A 20454-nucleotide genomic window follows, 5' to 3' on the forward strand; every position below is an offset into this window, starting at 1 on the left:
TAATGCTTTTCGACCTGTCCCCAAATTAATATATTAGGTTGAGAGTTTGTTTTGATATTTAAACCTGCGTGTCGTGATCGTGTATGGTGTGGGGGGACAAAATCAATTTGCGCATCATGGTGCACACGCACATCAGTTTTGGGCATGGTGTAAGTCCTAACATACTGTAAATAAATAACTGTTGCCTAACATACTCACATAGCTAGCTATACGGAGTTGCTTGCTAACTAGCCTAGCTAGTTAGTCCTCACAGTGTTAGCTATCCAACAACTTCTGTTTGACAATGTCTCCCCAATGCCATGATTATCTCCATCATTGCTGGCATGCCACTGTGGATGCTCATGAATCTATCTAAATTATTAAAGTTTCAAGTGTTTTCTTTTTTTTTACCTAACCATGACCAGTAGCCTGTCTGTGTATTTTATTTTGTTAAACTTGTGGTCTCTCTCATGTTTGTTTGACAGATGAAGACAACTGTGGTGATGCAGATTCTGATCTGAGTGTACCAATGCCACAGCAGCATAAAGATGCTGATACTTAATGGGAGGTTCCAGCACTGACTGATCACAGTTACGCGTCAAGAGAACCAGTCAACAAGCCCACCTGCCACAAACAAATCCAATGTGGTGGTGCAGAGCCATTGACCCACACCATCCTGAAGAATGACAGCTTGGTTTGAAGAAATCAACTGTGGGAGCAATTATTAGGAAATGGAAGACATACAAGACCACTGATAATCTCCCTCAATCTGGGGCTCCACGCAAGATCTCACACCGTGGGGTCAAAATGATCACAAGAACGGTGAGCAAAAATCCCAGAACCACATGGGGGGACCTAGTGAATGACCTGCAGAGAGCTGGGACCAAAGTAACAAAGCCTACCATCAGTAACACACTACGCCGCCAGGGACTCAAATCCTGCAGTGCCAGACGTGTCCCTCTGCTTAAGCCAGTACATGTCCAGGCACGTCTGAAGTTTGCTAGAGAGCATTTGGAAGATCCAGAAGAAGATTGGGTTAGATGAAACCAAAATAGAACTTTTGGTAAAAACTCAACTCGTGGTGTTTGGAGGACAAAGAATGCTGAGTTGCATCCAAAGAACACCATAACTACTGTGAAGCATGGGGGTGGAAACATCATGCTTTGGGGCTGCTTTTCTGCAAAGGGACCAGGACAACTGATCCGTGTAAGGAAAGAATGAATGGGGCCATGTATCGTGAGATTTTGAGTGAAAAACTCCTTCCATCAGCAAGGGCATTGAAGATGAAACGTGGCTGGGTCTTTCAGCATGACAATGATCCCAATCACACCGCCCGGGCAACAAAGGAGTGGCTTCGTAAGAAGCATTTCAAGGTCCTGGAGTGGCCTAGCCAGACTCCAGATCTCAACCCCATAGAAAATCTTTGGAGGGAGTTGAAAGTCTGTGTTGCCCAGCAACAGCCCCAAAACATCACTGCTCTAGAGGAGATCTGCATGGAGGAATGGGCCAAAATACCAGCAACAGTGTGTGAAAACCTTGTGAAGACTTAGAGAAAACGTTTGACCTCTGTCATTGCCAACAAAGGGTAAATAACAAAGTATTGAGATAAGCTTTTGTTATTGACCAAATACTTATTTTCCACCATAATTTGCAAATAAATTCATTAAAAATCCTACAATGTGATTTTCTGGATTTTTTCCCTCATTTTGTCTGTCATAGTTGAAGTGTACCTATGATGAAAATTACAGGCCTCTCTCATCTTTTTAAGTGGGAGAACTTGCACAATTGGTGGCTGACTAAATACTTTTTTGCCCCACTGTATTTCCTGTTTAATCTGAATCATTTTAATGGTCCTACATTTGAAATGTACTGTAACTTTGCCTGTTCCTGATAATTACAGGCATCCACTAGGTGCTACTATCATGCCTTCTACAATCTATTTCAAATACATTTTCTTCAACACCAACATGTCTAACAGACCAAGAAGGAAGACACTGTTTTGTTCATTTGTGACATTGAAAACCAAACCCAGAATCAAACTGAAAACACATTTTAAACTCTTGGAGATGAGTTACGGTATGCTTAGGTAAGTTCATGGAGTGCCATATGAGAAGAAAGAGCTATACAAGGTACAATAAAAATGTATAAATCATAAGGAGTTATCCTTAGGCATTAGATAAACATGTATGAAGCAAGCTGTACAAGGCAAGACAAAAAAAACAAGAATAATTATGCAAATATTATCAGGTAAATGTGCACATGAAGAGAACTGTGCAAGACAAAAAAACACCAAGATTTATGCTTCGATAATAAGGTGGAGCTGACAGAGTGAGCTCTACTTGGCACAAAATAAGAACTATTCAAAAACAAAGTATTATGACCCAAGCCCAGATACCACAAATGAACAGGTTTGGAGCACAGAGTTAGTCTGCCTGACTGGAACTCCTATTCAATCCTTGGCAGCATATCTGTGAAATAGAATGCCTTCAGTTTAGGGATAACATCATCAGTTCAGCCAGGCTCACACAGTTCAGTCAGACTCACACTTCTTACTCAGAACAGGTCATTTGATTTCTAGAAGTTCTTGAGTTTAACACTCCATCGGGGCTTGCAGAAAGCCATGGCTCTTGACACTCACTACTGTGCCTCTACTCTCCAGACTAAACCCACAGCTCTCTATCCATGTGTAGGCCACCTGCTTGTTCTCCTTGCCATATGTGGTTGTTGAGTTCCCATGGAACCTTGGGAAGAGATGCTCCCGCACAAAGTTGTCAGGATTTGTAGATTGCAGCTAGCTAGCTAACGTTCGCAAAACGACAAGAATGCCACAACGGAAGTCCTCCACAAAACAGAACATTCGGACATTGTTTTTGTGTTGTTATGTGTTAATAACATTTAGACTACGTTACCCAGTATAACCGATGTGAAAGGGCTAGTTAGCGGAGTGCGCGCTAATAGCGTTTCAATCGGTGACATCACTCTCTCTGAGACCTTGAAACAAATCAAATGTATTTATATAGCCCTTCTTACATCAGCTGATATATCTAAGTGCTGTACAGAAACCCAGCCTAAAACCCCAAACAGCTAGCAATGCAGGTGTAGAAACATGGTGGCTAGGAAAAACTCCCTAGAAAGGCCAAAACCTAGGAAGAAACCTAGAGAGGAAACAGGCTATAAGGGGAAGTAGTTGTTCCCCTTGCTCTGCAAGGGCTGTGGCTTTTGTGACGCGATGGGTAATGATGCTTCGAGGGTGGCTGTTGTTGATGTGTGCAGAGGGTCTCTGGTTCAAGCCCAGGTAGGGGCGAGGAGAGGGATGGAAGCTATACTGTTACACCAGCAGGCTATGCGGGGGACAGGTGGTTGAAGAATGCCTTGCATGGCTAAACATGGAGTTTTCTAGCTGAAGTATATGTTCATTCAAAGTAGTTAAACGTAAGCCCCGTTTGTCATTTTACAAGGAAAAAACATATCACGGTGTCAGATTGGTAGTAGCTAAGACGAGACAGAGAAAAGAAAGGAGTAACTGCAAATTTCAGAGAAGAAAATTGAACATTCTACCACAAATCACGTGACATGAGTAGTCGAAGATGGTAGCTTGCAAGAGTGAGGGCAACGAGCCGCGAGAGTGACAGCAGCGAGAGCGAGGCTGCATTGGAATCTGTTGACGAGCAAGTTGATGAGCAACGTACTGAAGTAAGAGAAATTGACACTGTTCCTGTTCTCCGTCATGGATAGGCTTAGTCCTCCTACTCCTATGCAGTTAGCAGGCAATCTAGCTGACAACTGGAAACGTTTCAATTAGAGACTCAATATCTATCTAGCAGCCAGTGGTGCAGGGGGAGATGATAACAAATGGAAAGCTTCCATTTTTCTGCATGTTATTGGAGAGGATGCATTGGACATTTACAATAGCTTTCAGCAAGACGAGGCAAACTTGACATTGACTGTGCTAATGGCTAAATATGAGGAGTACTTTGTACCAAGCCAGAATGTCACGTTTACCAGAAGAACACAAAATATGTACTGATGACAAAATTACTCCAGTTGTGCCTGTATGCAGAAAAGTTCCATTTACACTGAGGAAAAAGCTCAAAGAGGAACTCGGACGCATGGAAAAGATGGACGTCATCACAAAAATGTATGAACCTACAGACTGGGTAAACTCACTGGTTATTGTGGTGAAAAAGAACGCCGATCTCAGGATATGTCTAGACCTGAGAGATCTCAACAAAGCAATCAAGAAAAAGCATTTCCAGTTGCTAACCAGAGAAGAGATAATGTCGCAGTTTGCTGGAGCAAAGTGGTTCAGTAAGCTTGATGCCTCATCAGGATTCTGGCAAATGAAGCTAGATGATGCAAGCTCAAGTATGACAACCAGTGGAACAGCCACTTGCATCTAAATCTTGTTGGGGGGGAGAAGGGGGGTGAGAAGGATTACTTACCCTTACTTACCCTATCCTAGGTATTCCTTGAAGAGGTGGGGTTTCAGGTGTCTCCGGAAGGTGGTGATTGACTCCGCTGTCCTGGCGTCGTGAGGGAGTTTGTTCCACCATTGGGGGCCAGAGCAGCGAACAGTTTTGACTGGGCTGAGCGGGAACTGTACTTCCTCAGTGGTAGGGAGGCGAGCAGGCCAGAGGTGGATGAACGCAGTGCCCTTGTTTGGGTGTAGGGCCTGATCAGAGCCTGGAGGTACTGAGGTGCCGTTCCCCTCACAGCTCCGTAGGCGAGCACCATGGTCTTGTAGCGGATGCGAGCTTCAACTGGAAGCCAGTGGAGAGAGCGGAGGAGCGGGGTGACGTGAGAGAACTTGGGAAGGTTGAACACCAGACGGGCTGCGGCGTTCTGGATGAGTTGTAGGGGTTTAATGGCACAGGCAGGGAGCCCAGCCAACAGCGAGTTGCAGTAATCAAGACGGGAGATGACAAGTGCCTGGATTAGGACCTGCGCCGCTTCCTGTGTGAGGCAGGGTCGTACTCTGCGGATGTTGTAGAGCATGAACCTACAGGAACGGGACACCGCCTTGATGTTAGTTGAGAACGTCAGGGTGTTGTCCAGGATCACGCCAAGGTTCTTAGCGCTCTGGGAGGAGGACACAATGGAGTTGTCAACCGTGATGGCGAGATCATGGAACGGGCAGTCCTTCCCGGGAGGAAGAGGAGCTCCGTCTTGCTGAGGTTCAGCTTGAGGTGGTGATCCGTCATCCACACTGATATGTCTGCCAGACATGCAGAGATGCGATTCGCCACCTGGTCATCAGAAGGGGAAAGGAGAAGATTAATTGTGTCGTCTGCATAGCAATGATAGGAGAGACCATGTGAGGTTATGACAGAGCCAAGTGACTTGGTGTATAGCGAGAATAAGAGAGGGCCTAGAACAGAGCCCTGGGGGACACCAGTGGTGAGAGCGCGTGGTGAGGAGACAGATTCTCGCCACGCCACCTGGTAGGAGCGACCTGTCAGGTAGGACGCAATCCAAGCGTGGGCCGCGCCGGAGATGCCCAACTCGGAGAGGGTGGAGAGGAGGATCTGATGGTTCACAGTATCGAAGGCAGCCGATAGGTCTAGAAGGATGAGAGCAGAGGAGAGAGAGTTAGCTTTAGCAGTGCGGAGCGCTCCGTGATACAGAGAAGAGCAGTCTCAGTTGAATGACTAGTCTTGAAACCTGACTGATTTGGATCAAGAAGGTCATTCTGAGAGAGATAGCGGTAGAGCTGGCCAAGGACGGCACGCTCAAGAGTTTTGGAGAGAAAAGAGAGAAGGGATACTGGTCTGTAGTTGTTGACATCGGAGGGATCGAGTGTAGGTTTTTTCAGAAGGGGTGCAACTCTCGCTCTCTTGAAGACGGGAGGGACGTAGCCAGCGGTCAGGGATGAGTTGATGAGCGAGGTGAGGTAAGGGAGAAGGTCTCCGGAAATGGTCTGGAGAAGAGAGGAGGGGATAGGGTCAAGCGGGCAGGTTGTTGGGCGGCCGGCCGTCACAAGACGCGAGATTTCATCTGGAGAGAGAGGGGAGAAAGAGGTCAGAGCATAGGGTAGGGCAGTGTGAGCAGAACCAGCGGTGTCGTTTGACTTAGCAAACGAGGATCGGATGTCATCGACCTTCTTTTCAAAATGGTTGACGAAGTCATCTGCAGAGAGGGAGGAGGGGGGGGAGGATTCAGGAGGGAGGAGAAGGTGGCAAAGAGCTTCCTAGGGTTAGAGGCAGATGCTTGGAATTTAGAATGGTAGAAAGTGGCTTTAGCAGCAGAGACAGAGGAGGAAAATGTAGAGAGGAGGGAGTGAAAGGATGCCAGGTCCGCAGGGAGGCGAGTTTTCCTCCATTTCCGCTCGGCTGCCCGGAGCCCTGTTCTGTGAGCTCGCAATGAGTCGTCGAGCCACGGAGCGGGAGGGGAGGACCGAGCCGGCCTGGAGGATAGGGGACATAGGGAGTCAAAGGATGCAGTAAGGGAGGAGAGGAGGGTTGAGGAGGCAGAATCAGGAGATAGGTTGGAGAAAGTTTGAGCAGAGGGAAGAGAAGATAGGATGGAAGAGGAGAGAGTAGGGGGAGAGAGAGCGAAGGTTGGGACGGCGCGATACCATCCGAGTAGGGGCAGTGTGGGAAGTGTTGGATGAGAGCGAGAGGGAAAAGGATACAAGGTAGTGGTCGGAGACTTGGAGGGGAGTTGCAATGAGGTTAGTGGAAGAACAGCATCTAGTAAAGATGAGGTCAAGCGTATTGCCTGCCTTGTGAGTAGGGGGAAGGTGAGAGGGTGAGGTCAAAAGAGGAGAGGAGTGGAAAGAAGGAGGCAGAGAGGAATGAGTCAAAGGTAGACGTGGGGAGGTTAAAGTCGCCCAGAACTGTGAGAGGTGAGCCGTCCTCAGGAAAGGAGCTTATCAAGGCATCAAGCTCATTGATGAACTCTCCGAGGGAACCTGGAGGGCGATAAATGATAAGGATGTTAAGCTTGAAAGGGCTGGTAACTGTGACAGCATGGAATTCAAAGGAGGCAATAGACAGATGGGTAAGGGGAGAAAGAGAGAAAGACCACTTGGGAGAGATGAGGATCCCGGTGCCACCACCCCGCTGACCAGAAGCTCTCGGGGTGTGCGAGAACACGTGGGCGGACGAGGAGAGAGCAGTAGGAGTAGCAGTGTTATCTGTGGTGATCCATGTTTCCGTCAGTGCCAAGAAGTCAAGGGACTGGAGGGAGGCATAGGCTGAGATGAACTCTGCCTTGTTGGCCGCAGATTGGCAGTTCCAGAGGCTACCGGAGACCTGGAACTCCACGTGGGTCGTGCGCGCTGGGACCACCAGGTTAGGGTGGTCGCGGCCACGCGGTGTGGAGCGTTTGTATGGTCTGTGCAGAGAGGAGAGAACAGGGATAGACAGACACATAGTTGACAGGCTACAGAAAAGGCTACGCTAATGCAAGGAAATTGGAATGACAAGCGGACTACACGTCTCGAATGTTCAGAAAGTTAAGCTTACGTAGCAAGAATCTTATTGACTAAAATGATTAAAATGATACAGTACTGCTAAAGTAGGCTAGCTGGCAGTAGCTGCGTTGTTGACACTACACTAATCAAGTCGTTCCGTTGAGTGTAATAATTCTACAGTGCTGCTATTCGGGGGCTAGCTGGCTAGCTAGCAGTGTTGTTTACGTTACGTTGAGTTAAAAGAACGACAATAGCTGGCTAGCTAACCTAGGGAATCGGTCTAGACTACACAATTATCTTTGAAACAAAGACGGCTATGCAGCTAGCCACGATCAAACAAATCAAACCGCTGCACTGCAATGAAACGAAAATGTGAAACCACCTGACCGGGTTGTTGAATTCAAAACAGCAGACGTTGGCTAGCTGTTAGCAGTTAGCTGTTGGCTAGCTAGCAGAGTCTCCTACGTTAAGGACGACAAATAGCTGGCTAGCGACCTCAGTGAATTAAGATAATCACTCCAAGGCTACACACACTAAACTACACAATTATCTTGGAAACAAAGACAGCTATGTAGCTAGTTAACACTGAACTAATCAAGTCGTACAGTTGAGTGAATAGCACTACAGTGATGCTAATCTGTGTGCGTTAGCTAGCTCCTGGGCGAATAGCAGTGAAGGCTACGTTAGGGGCGACGAAACACGATAATTATGCAATTATCTCTGATACAAGGACGGCTATGTAGCTAGCTAAGAAGAATTGCTAAGATTAGACAAATCAACCGTTGTACTATAATGAAATGTAATGAAAAAGTTATAAAAAGTTATACAACCTGCAGAGCGAAGTGCGAATGCGACCGCTCGCTCCAACCGGAACCGGAGACGACAACAAGACAATCCACATCATCTTCGAGCACATTCCAGGAGTGGAGACCATGATGGATGACATCATCGTCTGGGGGTCCACAAATGAAGAACACGTTGCGAGAGTGATACAAGTGCTGGATCTGACACGGAAAGTCAACCTAAAACCAAACAAGGACAAATGCGAGTTTGGTGTGAAAACACTTACCTTCGTGGGAGACGGACTTTCAGAGGACGGAGTCAAACCAGACCTGAGGAAAACATCAGCCATCAACAACATGGAGCGCCCGAAGAACAAGCACGATGTGTGACGCTTCATGGGCATGATCACCTAACTTGTAAAGTTCATACCCCAACTGTCAGACAGTCTGCTTTTCACGACTTCTACCGAAGGTAGCTCCTATCCCTGTTCGGGCGGCGCTCGGCGTCACCGGTCTACTAGCCATCACCGATCCCTTTTTCCTTTTCTGTTTGTTTTGTCTTTTGTTCTTTTTTACACCTGGTTTAATTTGCGTTAATTTCTGTGTGTATTTATGTACCCTGTTGCCTGCCTAAGTTTGTGCGGAATTAGTCTTTCATTGTGATGTGCTCGGTTAGGTTATGCCGTTATTTGTTTTCACAGATTCTTAAGTGTATGATTGTCGGAACTTTGTTTGTTCCTCCGTGCGTTTGTACGGGTTCTCTGTTGTCGAGGACATGATCGTATCATCACTTACGGTGTCTTCTGAGAGAATGGAGAAGATCAAAAGAGAGACCGCAGCTGACCAAACAATGACAGAGTTGAAAGACACAACACTGATAGGATGGCCCGCACAGAAAAACAACTGTCCAATGAGAATACAGGATTACTGGATGTGCAGAGCAGAGCTCACCATTGTGGATTACATAGTGTTGAAAGGCAACAAGATTGTCATTCCCATAACACTACGCAAAGAAATGCTACAGAAAATACACAAGGGCCACTTGTGTGAGGAAAAATGCAAACGACGAGTACGATAAGTAATGTGCTGGCCAAGAATGAACCAGGAAATCAGCCAGACCACTGCTTCATGTGAAATGTGTTTGACCTACAGGCCAAAGCAGCAAGCAGAGCCACTAATGCCTGATCCAGTACACAACAGACCCTAATACAAAGTTGGAGTTGACCTTTTTGACTGCAATGGCAAAAGTCACACTGTTGTTACCGACTACTACTCAAACTACCCTGAAATAGCCACACTGCCAACTACCTCCAGCAGAGCTGTAATCACCTACCTAAAATCAGTCTTTGCAAGACATGGGGTTGCGTCTGAACTGTACTCGGACAATGGCCCGCAGTTCTCGTGATTCCGACACAACACCTCCAGCCCCAACTACCCAAGTTCCAATGGCTTAGCAGAGAGTTCAGTCAAAATTGTCAAAGGTCTGATGAAAAAGACACACAATGGAAAGGAGGATTTCCTAAAAACTATGATGATCTACCACAGCGCAACGCTGCAGAACGGACTTTCACCTGCACATATGTTGATGGGACGTCGCATCAGAACCAACCTACCCATCAATGAGGACTTGTTAACACCCAGAGGTGCTCACAAAGTCAAACTCGAAGAAAAAACAGAAAGACAAACAAAAACAGCGACACGACAAAAGTGCAAGACACTTAACTGAACTGAAACCTGGAGATCAGGTACGACTCCGAGACATCACCACAGGAATCTGGATGCAGCAAGGGTGTGTGCAGAATGAAGTTGCACCACAATCCTATGAGACCCAAACGGAGCATGGATCACAACTGAGACGAAACAGAGTGGATCTAAGGCTTCAGCCATTCACTCAAGGAACTGAGGTTCATCAGGAGGATACTGCTGAAGCGTCAAATGCCTTTAGCAATGGTCAATTCAGTCAGAACACCCTGACTGACAATGAACGCTGTCCAACTGTTTAAGGAAGCACTTCAGCAGAACGACCAAAAAAGGACAAAAAAGGGGCACCTTGACTGAATGTTTTGTTTATGTGAAAAGAAATAAAGCCACAATAGAGTATTGTTGGACAGATATTTAGTTAAAAAAAATATATATACAAAAAGAAGAAAAAAAAACATTTGGGGAAAGAAATGTGTGTTATTGAAAATGTGACATGTAGTTACATGGAAAAGTAGTTTTGATTTAAAGGAAAGAAGATGTGTTGTTATGTGTTAATAACATTTAGACTACGTTACCCACCAGGCTGTCCGGGGGGCAGGTGGTTGAAGAATGCCTTGCATGGCTAAAAATAGTGTTTTCTAGCTGAAGTATATGTTCATTAAAAGTAGTTAAACCTACGCCCGGTTAGTCATTATATAAAGAACAAACATAACAGTTTTGTTTCCGGGTCCTTAAGTAAGGTGAATCGCCTCTCCCAACACAAGACGGAAAGGACAATACATGGGTGTACTGACTGCTTATATGTAGACACTTAATTGGTCCATTCTCAATGTTTGTACGTTTACGGACGTGGCATTTAACGGAAGTTTATTATATCCACCAATTGAAATAGAGGTCATATGGATTCGTCCAGAGTTTGCAAACCCCTTTGTTTGTTTGGTCGTCCTTAAATATTGGCCAAATTGTTGATTTTGTGTGTGTGAGTGAAGGAATAAATGTGTACAGAAGTAGAAAAGAGAAGTAAAGAAGTCAGAGAACTTTGGGATGATATGAGGCTTTGAAAATTCATTATGATATTCCATTACCTGCCATTCATCCATTGTCCCATGGATTTTATGCAATATTTACAATACATGTCTTTCAAGCTCCCATTGGTTTATAGATTACCTATTTGTAGACCAGATATGAATATGCTCATTTCAAAGGTCACACTTTATTGCACATGTGATGTTCTGTATACTCAAACCAATTCTTACAATTGAGAGCCTGTCTATCGTCACATTTTGGAGAGGAAATATCAGCTTCTGACAGCACATTTATAATCGTCCAAAACAGATTCATCCTACATTATATTAAGCATGGGAACAAAGTAGTCTACCCAAGTTAAAATATAACCTAACTGTTCTTTTCTCAAGAACTGCTCAGAGTAACTCATCGGCTACAGCAGGTAAGGTGACCAAGTATGAGCCAAATGTCTAAAGGTGTTCTTGTGTATACTTTGGAAATGTATAAGGACATTTAAAACATGAAAGTTGAATGTCTTGAAAGTTCAAGCTCTGTGGTCAATTGAAAATTATGTGGAGAGGATGGGTACACAACTTCAACTTCAAACAGTAAAATAAAGTGCTGTAACGGTACACAGAACTGTCAATTGTTGTCTGTTGCACCGGTTTACTACTACAGTCTACATGTAGTCTAGTATGTAATCGTCTAATCATGTCTCAAGGGTCATTGTCAATAATTAACACATTCTTTCAATGAAATAAGATTGAGAACGAATATTTTGGATAGAAAACAACTTTTGGAAAGAGTGTACTTAAAAGAAGAATGCAGTGGCTGTGTGACCTGATTTTGTTGAAGCCTCTTCCCAATAGCTGAACAACTGTACCTTCTGCACATGTGCTACTTTACGGTGAAAGGCATGTTGTTCAAACTTCTTTGTCTACTGTAACCACAGAGAATGATAGAGGCATTGAGTGGCCATTTTAGCATGGGCAGTGTCATTGAGGGCGTCCACCATGCTTCAGGCATTTTAAAGTAGACAAAGTAGTTAACTGGGTCGGGATTCGTATGAGTTGTACCCTCAATGGCACTGCTCATGCTGTCACAGACGCTTATAATTGTCTCATGTCTGTTGTAACTATAAACAACATTATCTTTTCAGGGTAGGATATGGCAGCATATATATGACGATTACATCAAGGTTCATAGGTTACATCAACTAATGGGAAGTAAAGAAAGCATAAAATCAACAACAATGTACACAAATCATGTCTTAAAATACATTCCACAAAGGATACCGACACATTCCACATAGGCTGCCAGTAGACTGATTTGTGCGTAACAGATGTGCAGAACGTGATATGGTTCTTTAGCTCTCGGCATCCTGGGGGACGGGGGGCATTTTTCAATTTAGATGAACCCTCAGAGTACTGTAAATCACATTCAATTAAATTCTATTGACATGCTTGCTTCATTGACAGGTGGCGTTTGAAAACTCCAAGTTCTAAAGATGGTACCTCCGCTCTGCTTTCAACACCTCAAACAATACTGGGCCATGTACAGGTTAAGACTGATAAGGAAAAGCTGCTTGACCCAAATTAAATTACTTGGCTTTGATACTAGACTGTGTCATTCCTCCAGACCTCCAGTAGATTTGATCGGTATCAACTACCCAGCAGAAACAATCAATGGGAGAAAATACAGAGACAACCATCAGACCAGTCAGATGCCTCTTTCTAAAATAAACCACATCTTAAAAGCTAATGAGTACAGTTATAAAGTCAATGGATATGATGGACGAAACTCTGTTAACTCAATTTTAGGGTTAGATAGTAACATCTTGGCATCAAATGCTCTGAATGAGGACCGCAGGAGTGCAGCGACTTGTCTCCAGAGTAGGGGAATGCTTTTGGGGGTTTTCGATGGACATGCAGGTTATGCGTGCGCCCAGGCAGTCAGTGAAAGGCTCTTCTACTACATTGCTGTGGCTCTACTCCCAGTGAAGACCTTAATGGACATTGAGGATGCAGTTGAGAATGAAAGGCCGGTGTTACCCATGCTACAGTGGCACAAGCACCCAAATGACCATACCAGCAGAGACTCTGGGAAGCTTTACTTCAACAGCCTTAGGACGTACTGGCAAGAGAGGATCGATCTAGAGGAGGATGAGGACAGGGACGTCAAAACGGCTTTGATGAATGCATTCAAGAGGTTGGACAATGACATTTCACTTGAGGCCCAGGTGGACTTTGGGGACCACTTTTCCCACTTCACCCCTCTTCGGGTGGCTCTGTCAGGGTGCACAGCATGTGTCGTCCATGTGGATGGAGATGACCTGCATGTGGCCAACCTGGGGGATAGCAGGGCCGTGCTGGGAGTCCAAGAGGAGAACGGGACCTGGTCAGCACACACCATCAGTAACGACCACAATGCCCAAAACGCAGACGAGTTGCAGAGGGTTCTATCGGAGCACCCTGCGCTCGAACACAAGACGGTAGTCAAACACGACAGGCTACTGGGCCTCCTCATGCCCTTCAGAGGGTTCGGAGACATGAAGTTTAAATGGAGTGGTGAAATGTTGAACCGGGTGTATGAAACAAGACCAGACATCTTGTCGGCCAATGAGTTTAAGATGCTCCCACCTAACTACCACACGCCACCATATCTCATTGCTGAGCCAGAGGTGACAATCCACACACTGAGGCCAAGGGACAAGTTTCTGATCATGGCAACTGATGGACTATGGGAGCTGATGCACAGGCAAACTGTGGTGCAGGTCATAGGAGAACATCTGACTGGTCTACACTGGCAGAAACCTGTATCTGGGCTGTCTTTCACACTGGGACAGATGCACAGGTTGCTCCAGGAGAGGAAAAGCAGAGCCATTTTTGCTTTAGAGGATGAGAACTCTGCAACACATCTGATCCGACATGCTTTAGGGAGTGATGGCTTTGGTACTGTGGACCCAAGGCGCTTGTCGAAAATGCTCAGCTTGCCTCAGGACCTGGCAAGGATGTACAGGGATGACATAACAATAGTTGTAATCCATTTAAATAGTGCCAACATGTAAGCCAATTAAAGATCAGACATTAAGGGGGATAAGGGGCTCTACTTTTGGCTGGCGCTAAGAATGGCGCTCTTGTCAAACTGGGGCTCTGACATTTTCCAAGAGAGATGTGATGATTCCGGTGACCTTCATATTTTGAAATATTTCAGTTTTCTGTTCTATTTGATTAGAAAGTCCTCTGTTGGCTTACCAACTATAACAAAGCCGAGTTCAACAGCAATGCTTCATTGCGTCTTTTTATCCTGGCTATGCATATGCCAAGCAGCCTATCAAGATTTTCTTTTTTTTTACTCGTGAGTGCAGTTTTGGAGGTTTAGACAGTTTTCATACCCGCATATCCTTCTTCAGTTCGCGTGTTTCTGTATCTATCCCCATTTTCACATATACACCTCAGCTAGCACAGTGGATCTGGGCCGATTACGGCTGAGAGTCGGGGCACTTGGCTGAGAGTCAGTCTCGGCTGACGTCATGTGGCCCCGAGTCTGGGCCGCCTTCGGCAGTATTACTTATGGCTAGGATGTGGGGATTGAGCTCAGGCCGATTCCGGTGAGAGTTATCTGGCCCAAATGTATATTTTACTTGGGGCTCTGGCCGATTCAGGTGTGAATTATCTGGCCCAAATGTATTACTTGGGGCTTGGGACGATTGGGGCTACTCTCTGGCAGATAATTACATGGGCTGCTTTATATAATTAACATTTCATTATTTATTTTTCCATATTTCCTCAGTTTTTGTGATCAAAAAATACCTTTAACATTTAAATGAAATTCTTTTAGAGTCCTGTGGTAGTATTTTGATACTTTGTGCAGGGCAATTGATAAGCATTAAACACTTTATGGATGGAGCCTCCCAAGTGGTGCAGTGGTCTAAGACAATGCATCGCAGTGAAAACTGCATTTCTACAGATGCTGGTTCAAGACCCGTGCTGGCCGTGACCGGGAGACCCATGAGGCTACGGACAATTAACCCAGCGTCGTCCGAGTTAGGGGAGGGTTTGGTAGGCCGGGATGTCCTCGTTCCATCGCATTGTAGTGACTCCTGTGGCGGGCCAGGCGCATGCACACTGACACGGTCACCAGGTGTATGGTGTTTCCTCTGACAAAATGTTTTTTTTTGTGGATGGGTATAATTTATATGTATAAAAGGTATAATAGTAATATTTAAAATGACAAAAAAAATTATAATAATTATATTTGCATCGAGCTGCTTCTAGGGGATTCTGGTAAAATGCCGGCAAAGTCAGCTGAATTCCGACAGACAGAAACGGCCCGACGTACTAAGCTGATTCTGAGCAGTCATTTATCTTGATTCCAGGCCGAGTCCGACACCTGATTCCGGGCCGATTCAACAGTTCCAGCCCCCCGGAAGAGGCTTCTGGGCCGATTCCTCATTGATAGCTGGGGCTCATCCAACTTATTTACATTGTTCAGTCCTATATTACCATATCAACAGCAGATATCTTGCCTATTGAGTATGTACCTCACATATACAATACCATTTATAGAAGCATAATATTTTTACTTTTGGAGATGCGTGAATGTAATGTGTAAAATACCAACAGTACATGATGAAGCCATCTAGAACAGTGTGGACTGCAAACACCAAACATATTTAGCAAAACTGTATGCAATTCTACTGTTGCTATTATTCGTTACTCTATGCTATTTAATAAAGGCATCAATCCACAAATATGTGAATATTCCGTGCCCTCAAGCCAAATTGGAGTTGATGATAACGCAAACCGTCAACAGCATACACAACTTGAGACAACCGCGAATCAGTATTACAGTTTTTTTATCGCTATGGTACTATTTTCAAGTATGTGGTGAATTTTAAAAACTCTTAGTACAAAACTCCAAACGGGTAACACTTGTACTAGCCACTCTTACATTCAAAACCTTTCATTGTGCATTCATTTTCTTTGTAGACATCTTTCACCACACATCTATTGATTCAAAACATATTTTTACTGTGAAATATAATGAGTACATTGGTTTATTCACCAAAACAGAATATAATGCCATCAGAGGTCTTTTCACAGTCCCCAAGTCCAGAACACAGGTGCACAGTATATGGAACTCTACTCATATCACATCTATTCCACATCACTATTCCTCTATTCCACAAGTAAATCACGCAAGCAGTAAAATCTGCTAAAAAAATCTGATAAAAATACACCTCATGGAACAACAGGGAATATGAAGAGACACACAGTCACAGACACACGCATATGACAACATGCGCACTATACACACATGTAGACATGGATTCTGTGTTGCAGATATGTGACAGAGTAGTGGCCTGAGGGCAAACAGTTAAAGTGTTGTGAAATTTGTTGTGAAATGTATTGTAATGTTTTTAAAATGGAATATAACTGCCTTAATTTTGATGGACCACAGGAAAAATAGATGCTGCATTGGCATTTGTAATAAATAATAATACATATTAGATATTTTGAATTAAGTTATTGTAACAACCAGTAAATCCAACAGCAAAACATTATCTATATTGGCCTTTGAAAGTAGTATGCTACAGCACTGTAAATAACAGTACATTACACCGTTTTCAAATGAGGCAATACACAAACTAGCCATACAAATTTACTGAGCATCACATTTCCATAATGATCATTGAAGACATCTTTCACGATGTAATCAAATGAAATAAATTAAACTATGTTTAACAGGCACTAGTTTGAATCAAGCCTGTCTCGAGCCTTTGGTCTCGAGCCTTTGGCCATAGGTTCTTATTGAAATCACAGAAAATATCCTCATTGTTCATGCACCTGGGAAAAAATATTTTGGCCTGGTGAATCTAAGCCTGAGATAGATCTTGATTGAAGTCATTGCATGCCTCATCCATGGCCTGAAGGAGGGTGGTACACTTATGGGGATGGCAATCATACAGTGCATTCGGAAAGTATTCAGACCTCTTGACTTTTTCCAAATTCTGCTGTGTTACAGCCTTATGATAAAATGGATTGAACAGCCCCCCCTCCTTCAATCTACACACAATACCCCATAATGACAAAGCAAAAACAGGTTTTTAGAAATGCAAATATCACATTTACGTACGTTTCCAGACCCTTTACTCAGCACTTTGTTGACACACTTTTGAAAGAGATTACAGCCTCGAGTCTTCTTGGGTATGACGCCACAACCTTGGCACACCTGTATTTGGGGAGTTTCTCCCATTCTTCTCTGCAGATCCTCTCAAGCTCTGTCAGGTTGGATGGGGAGCATTGCTGCACAGCTATTTTCAGGTCTCTCCAGAGATGTTAGATCGGGTTCAAGTCCGGGCTCTGGTTGGGCCACTCAAGGACATTGAGACTTTTCTTGAAGCCACTCCTGGGTCATTGTCCTGTTGGAAGGTGAAACTTCGCCCCAGTCTGGAGTCCTGAGTGCTCTGGAGAAGGTTTTCATCAAGGACCTCTCTGTACTTTGCTCCGTTCATCTTTCCCTTGATCCTGACTAATCTCCCAGTCCCTGGCATTCAGGCCAAAGAGTTCAATCTTGGTTTCCTTTTGGCAAACTCCAAGCGGGCTCTCATGTGCCTTTTACTGAGGAGTGGCTTCTGTCTGACCACTCTACTACCATAAAGACCTGATTGGTGGAGTCCTGCAGAGATGGTTGTCCTTCCGGAAGATTCTCCCATCTCCACAGAGGAACTCTGGAGTTCTGTCAGAGTGACCATCAGGTTATTGGCGCTTCTCCCTCGATTGCTCAGTTTGGCTGGGTCGCCAGCTCTAGGAAGAGTCTTTTTTAGTGGTTCCAAACGTCTTCCATTTAAGAATGATGGAGGCCACTGTGTTTTTGGGGACTTTCAATGCTGCAGACATTTTCTGATACCCTTCCCCAGATCTGTGCCTCGATACAATTCTGTCTCTGAGCTCTACGGACAATTCCTTTGACAATTCCTTTGACCTCATGCACGGTCAACTCTGTAAAACTTTTTAGACAGGTGTGTGCCTTTCCAAATCATGTCTAATCATTCAAATTTATCACAGGTGGACTCCAATCAAATTTTAGAAACATCAATGGAATGTTTCTAGGCTGATCAAAAAGCTGATCAATGGAAACAGGATGCACCTGAGCTCAATTTTGCGTCTAAATACTTATGTAAATAAGGTATCTGTTTAAAAAAAACAACATATGCAATCATTTCTAAAAAATGTCTAATAATCAATTTTATAATAAGGCTGTAACGTAACAAAATGTGGAGAAAGTCAAGGGATCTGAATACATTCCGTCTTGTAATCGTGTATTGTATCTTACAATATTGTACTTACAGTGCCTTCAGAAAGTATACAGACAATGTTTATTTAACCTTTATTTTAACTAGACAAGTACGTTAAGAACAAATTCCTATTTACAATGACGGCCTGCCACGGCCAAACCGTAACCCGGATGATGCTGGGACAATTGTGTGCCGTCCTATTGAACTCCCAATCACGGCCAGTTGTGAAACAGCCTGCAATCAAACCAGGGTCTGTAGTGACACCTCTAGGACTGCGATGCAGTGCCTTAGACCACTGCGCCACTCGGGAGCCCCTAAAACTTTTTCAACAATTTGTTGTGTTACAGCCTGAATTTAAAATGGATAAAATGTTTGTTTTTTTTGTCAATGGCCTACATACAATACCAAAGTGGAATTATGTTTTTCCTTTTTACAAATTAATAAACATTTAAAGCTGAAATGTCCCGAGTCAATAAGTAAGTTGTTATGGCAAGCCTAAATAAGTTCAGGAGTAAAAACGTGCTTAACAAGTCACATACTAATTCCATGGACTCACTCTGTGTGCAATAATAGTGTTTAACATGCTTTTTGAATGACTACTTCATCTGTATTTGTATTTGTATTTATTATGGATCCCCATTAGCTGCTGCCAAAGCCCCTACTCCACCACTACCATATATATCTATATTACTAAATCCATGTGTATGTATAGTGCATATGTTACTATGTGTGTGTGTGTATATGCATGTGCCAGTGATTGTGTTGCTTCACAGTCCCCGCTGTTTCAAAAGGTGTTTTTTAATCTGTTTTTTAAAATCAAATTTTACTGCTTGTGTCAGTTACTTGATGTGGAATAGAGTTCCATGTAATCATAGCTCGATTTAGTACTATGTGCCTCCAATAGTCTGTTCTTGTGGCATGTCTTGTGGGGTATGCATGGGTGTCCGAGCTATGTGCTAGTAGTTTAGACAGACAGCTCGGTGCACTCAACATGTCAATACCTTTCATAAATAAAAGTAGTGATGAAGTAAATCTCTCCTCCACTTTCAGCCAGGAGAGATGGACATGCATATTATTAATATTAGCTCTCTGTGTACACCCAAGGGCCTGCTGTGCTGCCCTGTTCTGAGCAAATTGCAATTTCCCTACGTCCTTTTTTGTGGCACCTGACCACACGACTGAACAGTAGTCAAGGTTAGGGTTGTGAATACTTACAGTACCAGTCAATTTGTAAGTCGCTCTGGATAAGAGCGTCTGCTAAATGACTTAAATGTAAATGTAATATTTTGATACCACTACTCATTGAAGGGATTTTCTTTATTTTCACTATTTTACACATTGTTGGATAATAGTATACATCAAAACTATCACATTACACATGTTAAAAAAAGTGTTAAACAAGTTTAATTTTTTTATATTTTATTTTAGATTCTTCAAAGTGGCCAGTGCCTTGATGACGGGGCGGCAGCGTAGCCTAGTGGTTAGAGCGTTGGACTAGTCACCGGAAGGTTGCGAGTTCAAACCACCGAGCTGACAAGGTACAAATCTGTCGTTCTGCCCCTGAACAGTTAACCCACTGTTCCCAGGCCGTCATTGAAAATAATAATATGTTCTTAACTGACTTGCCTGGTTAAATAAAGGTTAAATTAAAAATAATAATAATAATAATGACAGCTTTGCATTCTCTCAAATAGTTTCATGAGGTAGTTACCTGGAATGCATTTCCAACATTCTTGAAGGAGTTCCCACATATGCCGAGCTGGCTGCTTTTCCTTCACTCTGCAGTCAAACTCATCCCAAACCATCTCAATTGGGTTGAGGTCAGGTGATTGTGGAGGCCAGGTCATCGGACGCAGCACTCCATCACTCTCTGTCTTGGTCAAATAGCCCTTACACAGCCTGGAGGTGTGTTTTGGGTTCTTTTCCTGTTGAAAAACAAATGATAGTCCCACTAAGCGCAAACCAGATGGGGTGGCGTATCGCTGCAGAATGCTGTGGTAGCCATGCTGGTGAAGTGTGCCTTGAATTCTAAATAGAATCACTGACAGTGTCACCAGCAAAGCACCATCACACCTCCTCCTCCATGCTTCACGGTGGGAACCACACATGTGGAGATCATCCATTCAACAACTCTGCGTCTCACAAAGACAAGGCGGTTGGAACCAAATATCTCAAATTTGGACTCCAGACCCAAGGACAGATTGCCTTGGGAATAATGTCCATTACTCGTGTTTCTTGGACTAAGCAAGTCTCTTCTTATTGGTGTCCTTTAG

General features: G+C 44.0%; 1 protein-coding gene across 2 annotated transcripts; it reads left to right on the forward strand.

The window, feature by feature from the left end:
• Window positions 1-11126: 11126 nt before the first annotated feature.
• Window positions 11127-16276, forward strand: si:ch211-15p9.2 (uncharacterized protein LOC562650 homolog). Of its 2 annotated transcripts, XR_008095418.1 has the most exons (3): window positions 11127-11323; window positions 12360-14960; window positions 15241-16276. XR_008095418.1 is itself a non-coding variant. In XM_035755272.2 (2 exons), exon 2 carries the CDS (start codon window positions 12389-12391, stop codon window positions 13946-13948), a length of 1560 nt encoding a protein of 519 aa, XP_035611165.1. In that variant the 5' UTR covers window positions 11127-11323; window positions 12360-12388; the 3' UTR covers window positions 13949-16276. The 2 variants fall into 2 exon arrangements, 1 of the variants encoding a protein (XP_035611165.1); XM_035755272.2 differs by having other exon boundaries at window positions 12360-16276.
• Window positions 16277-20454: the final 4178 nt, after the last annotated feature.

The sequence above is a fragment of the Oncorhynchus keta genome, chromosome 37 (genome assembly GCF_023373465.1).
Source record: "Oncorhynchus keta strain PuntledgeMale-10-30-2019 chromosome 37, Oket_V2, whole genome shotgun sequence".
NCBI lineage: Eukaryota > Metazoa > Chordata > Actinopteri > Salmoniformes > Salmonidae > Oncorhynchus > Oncorhynchus keta.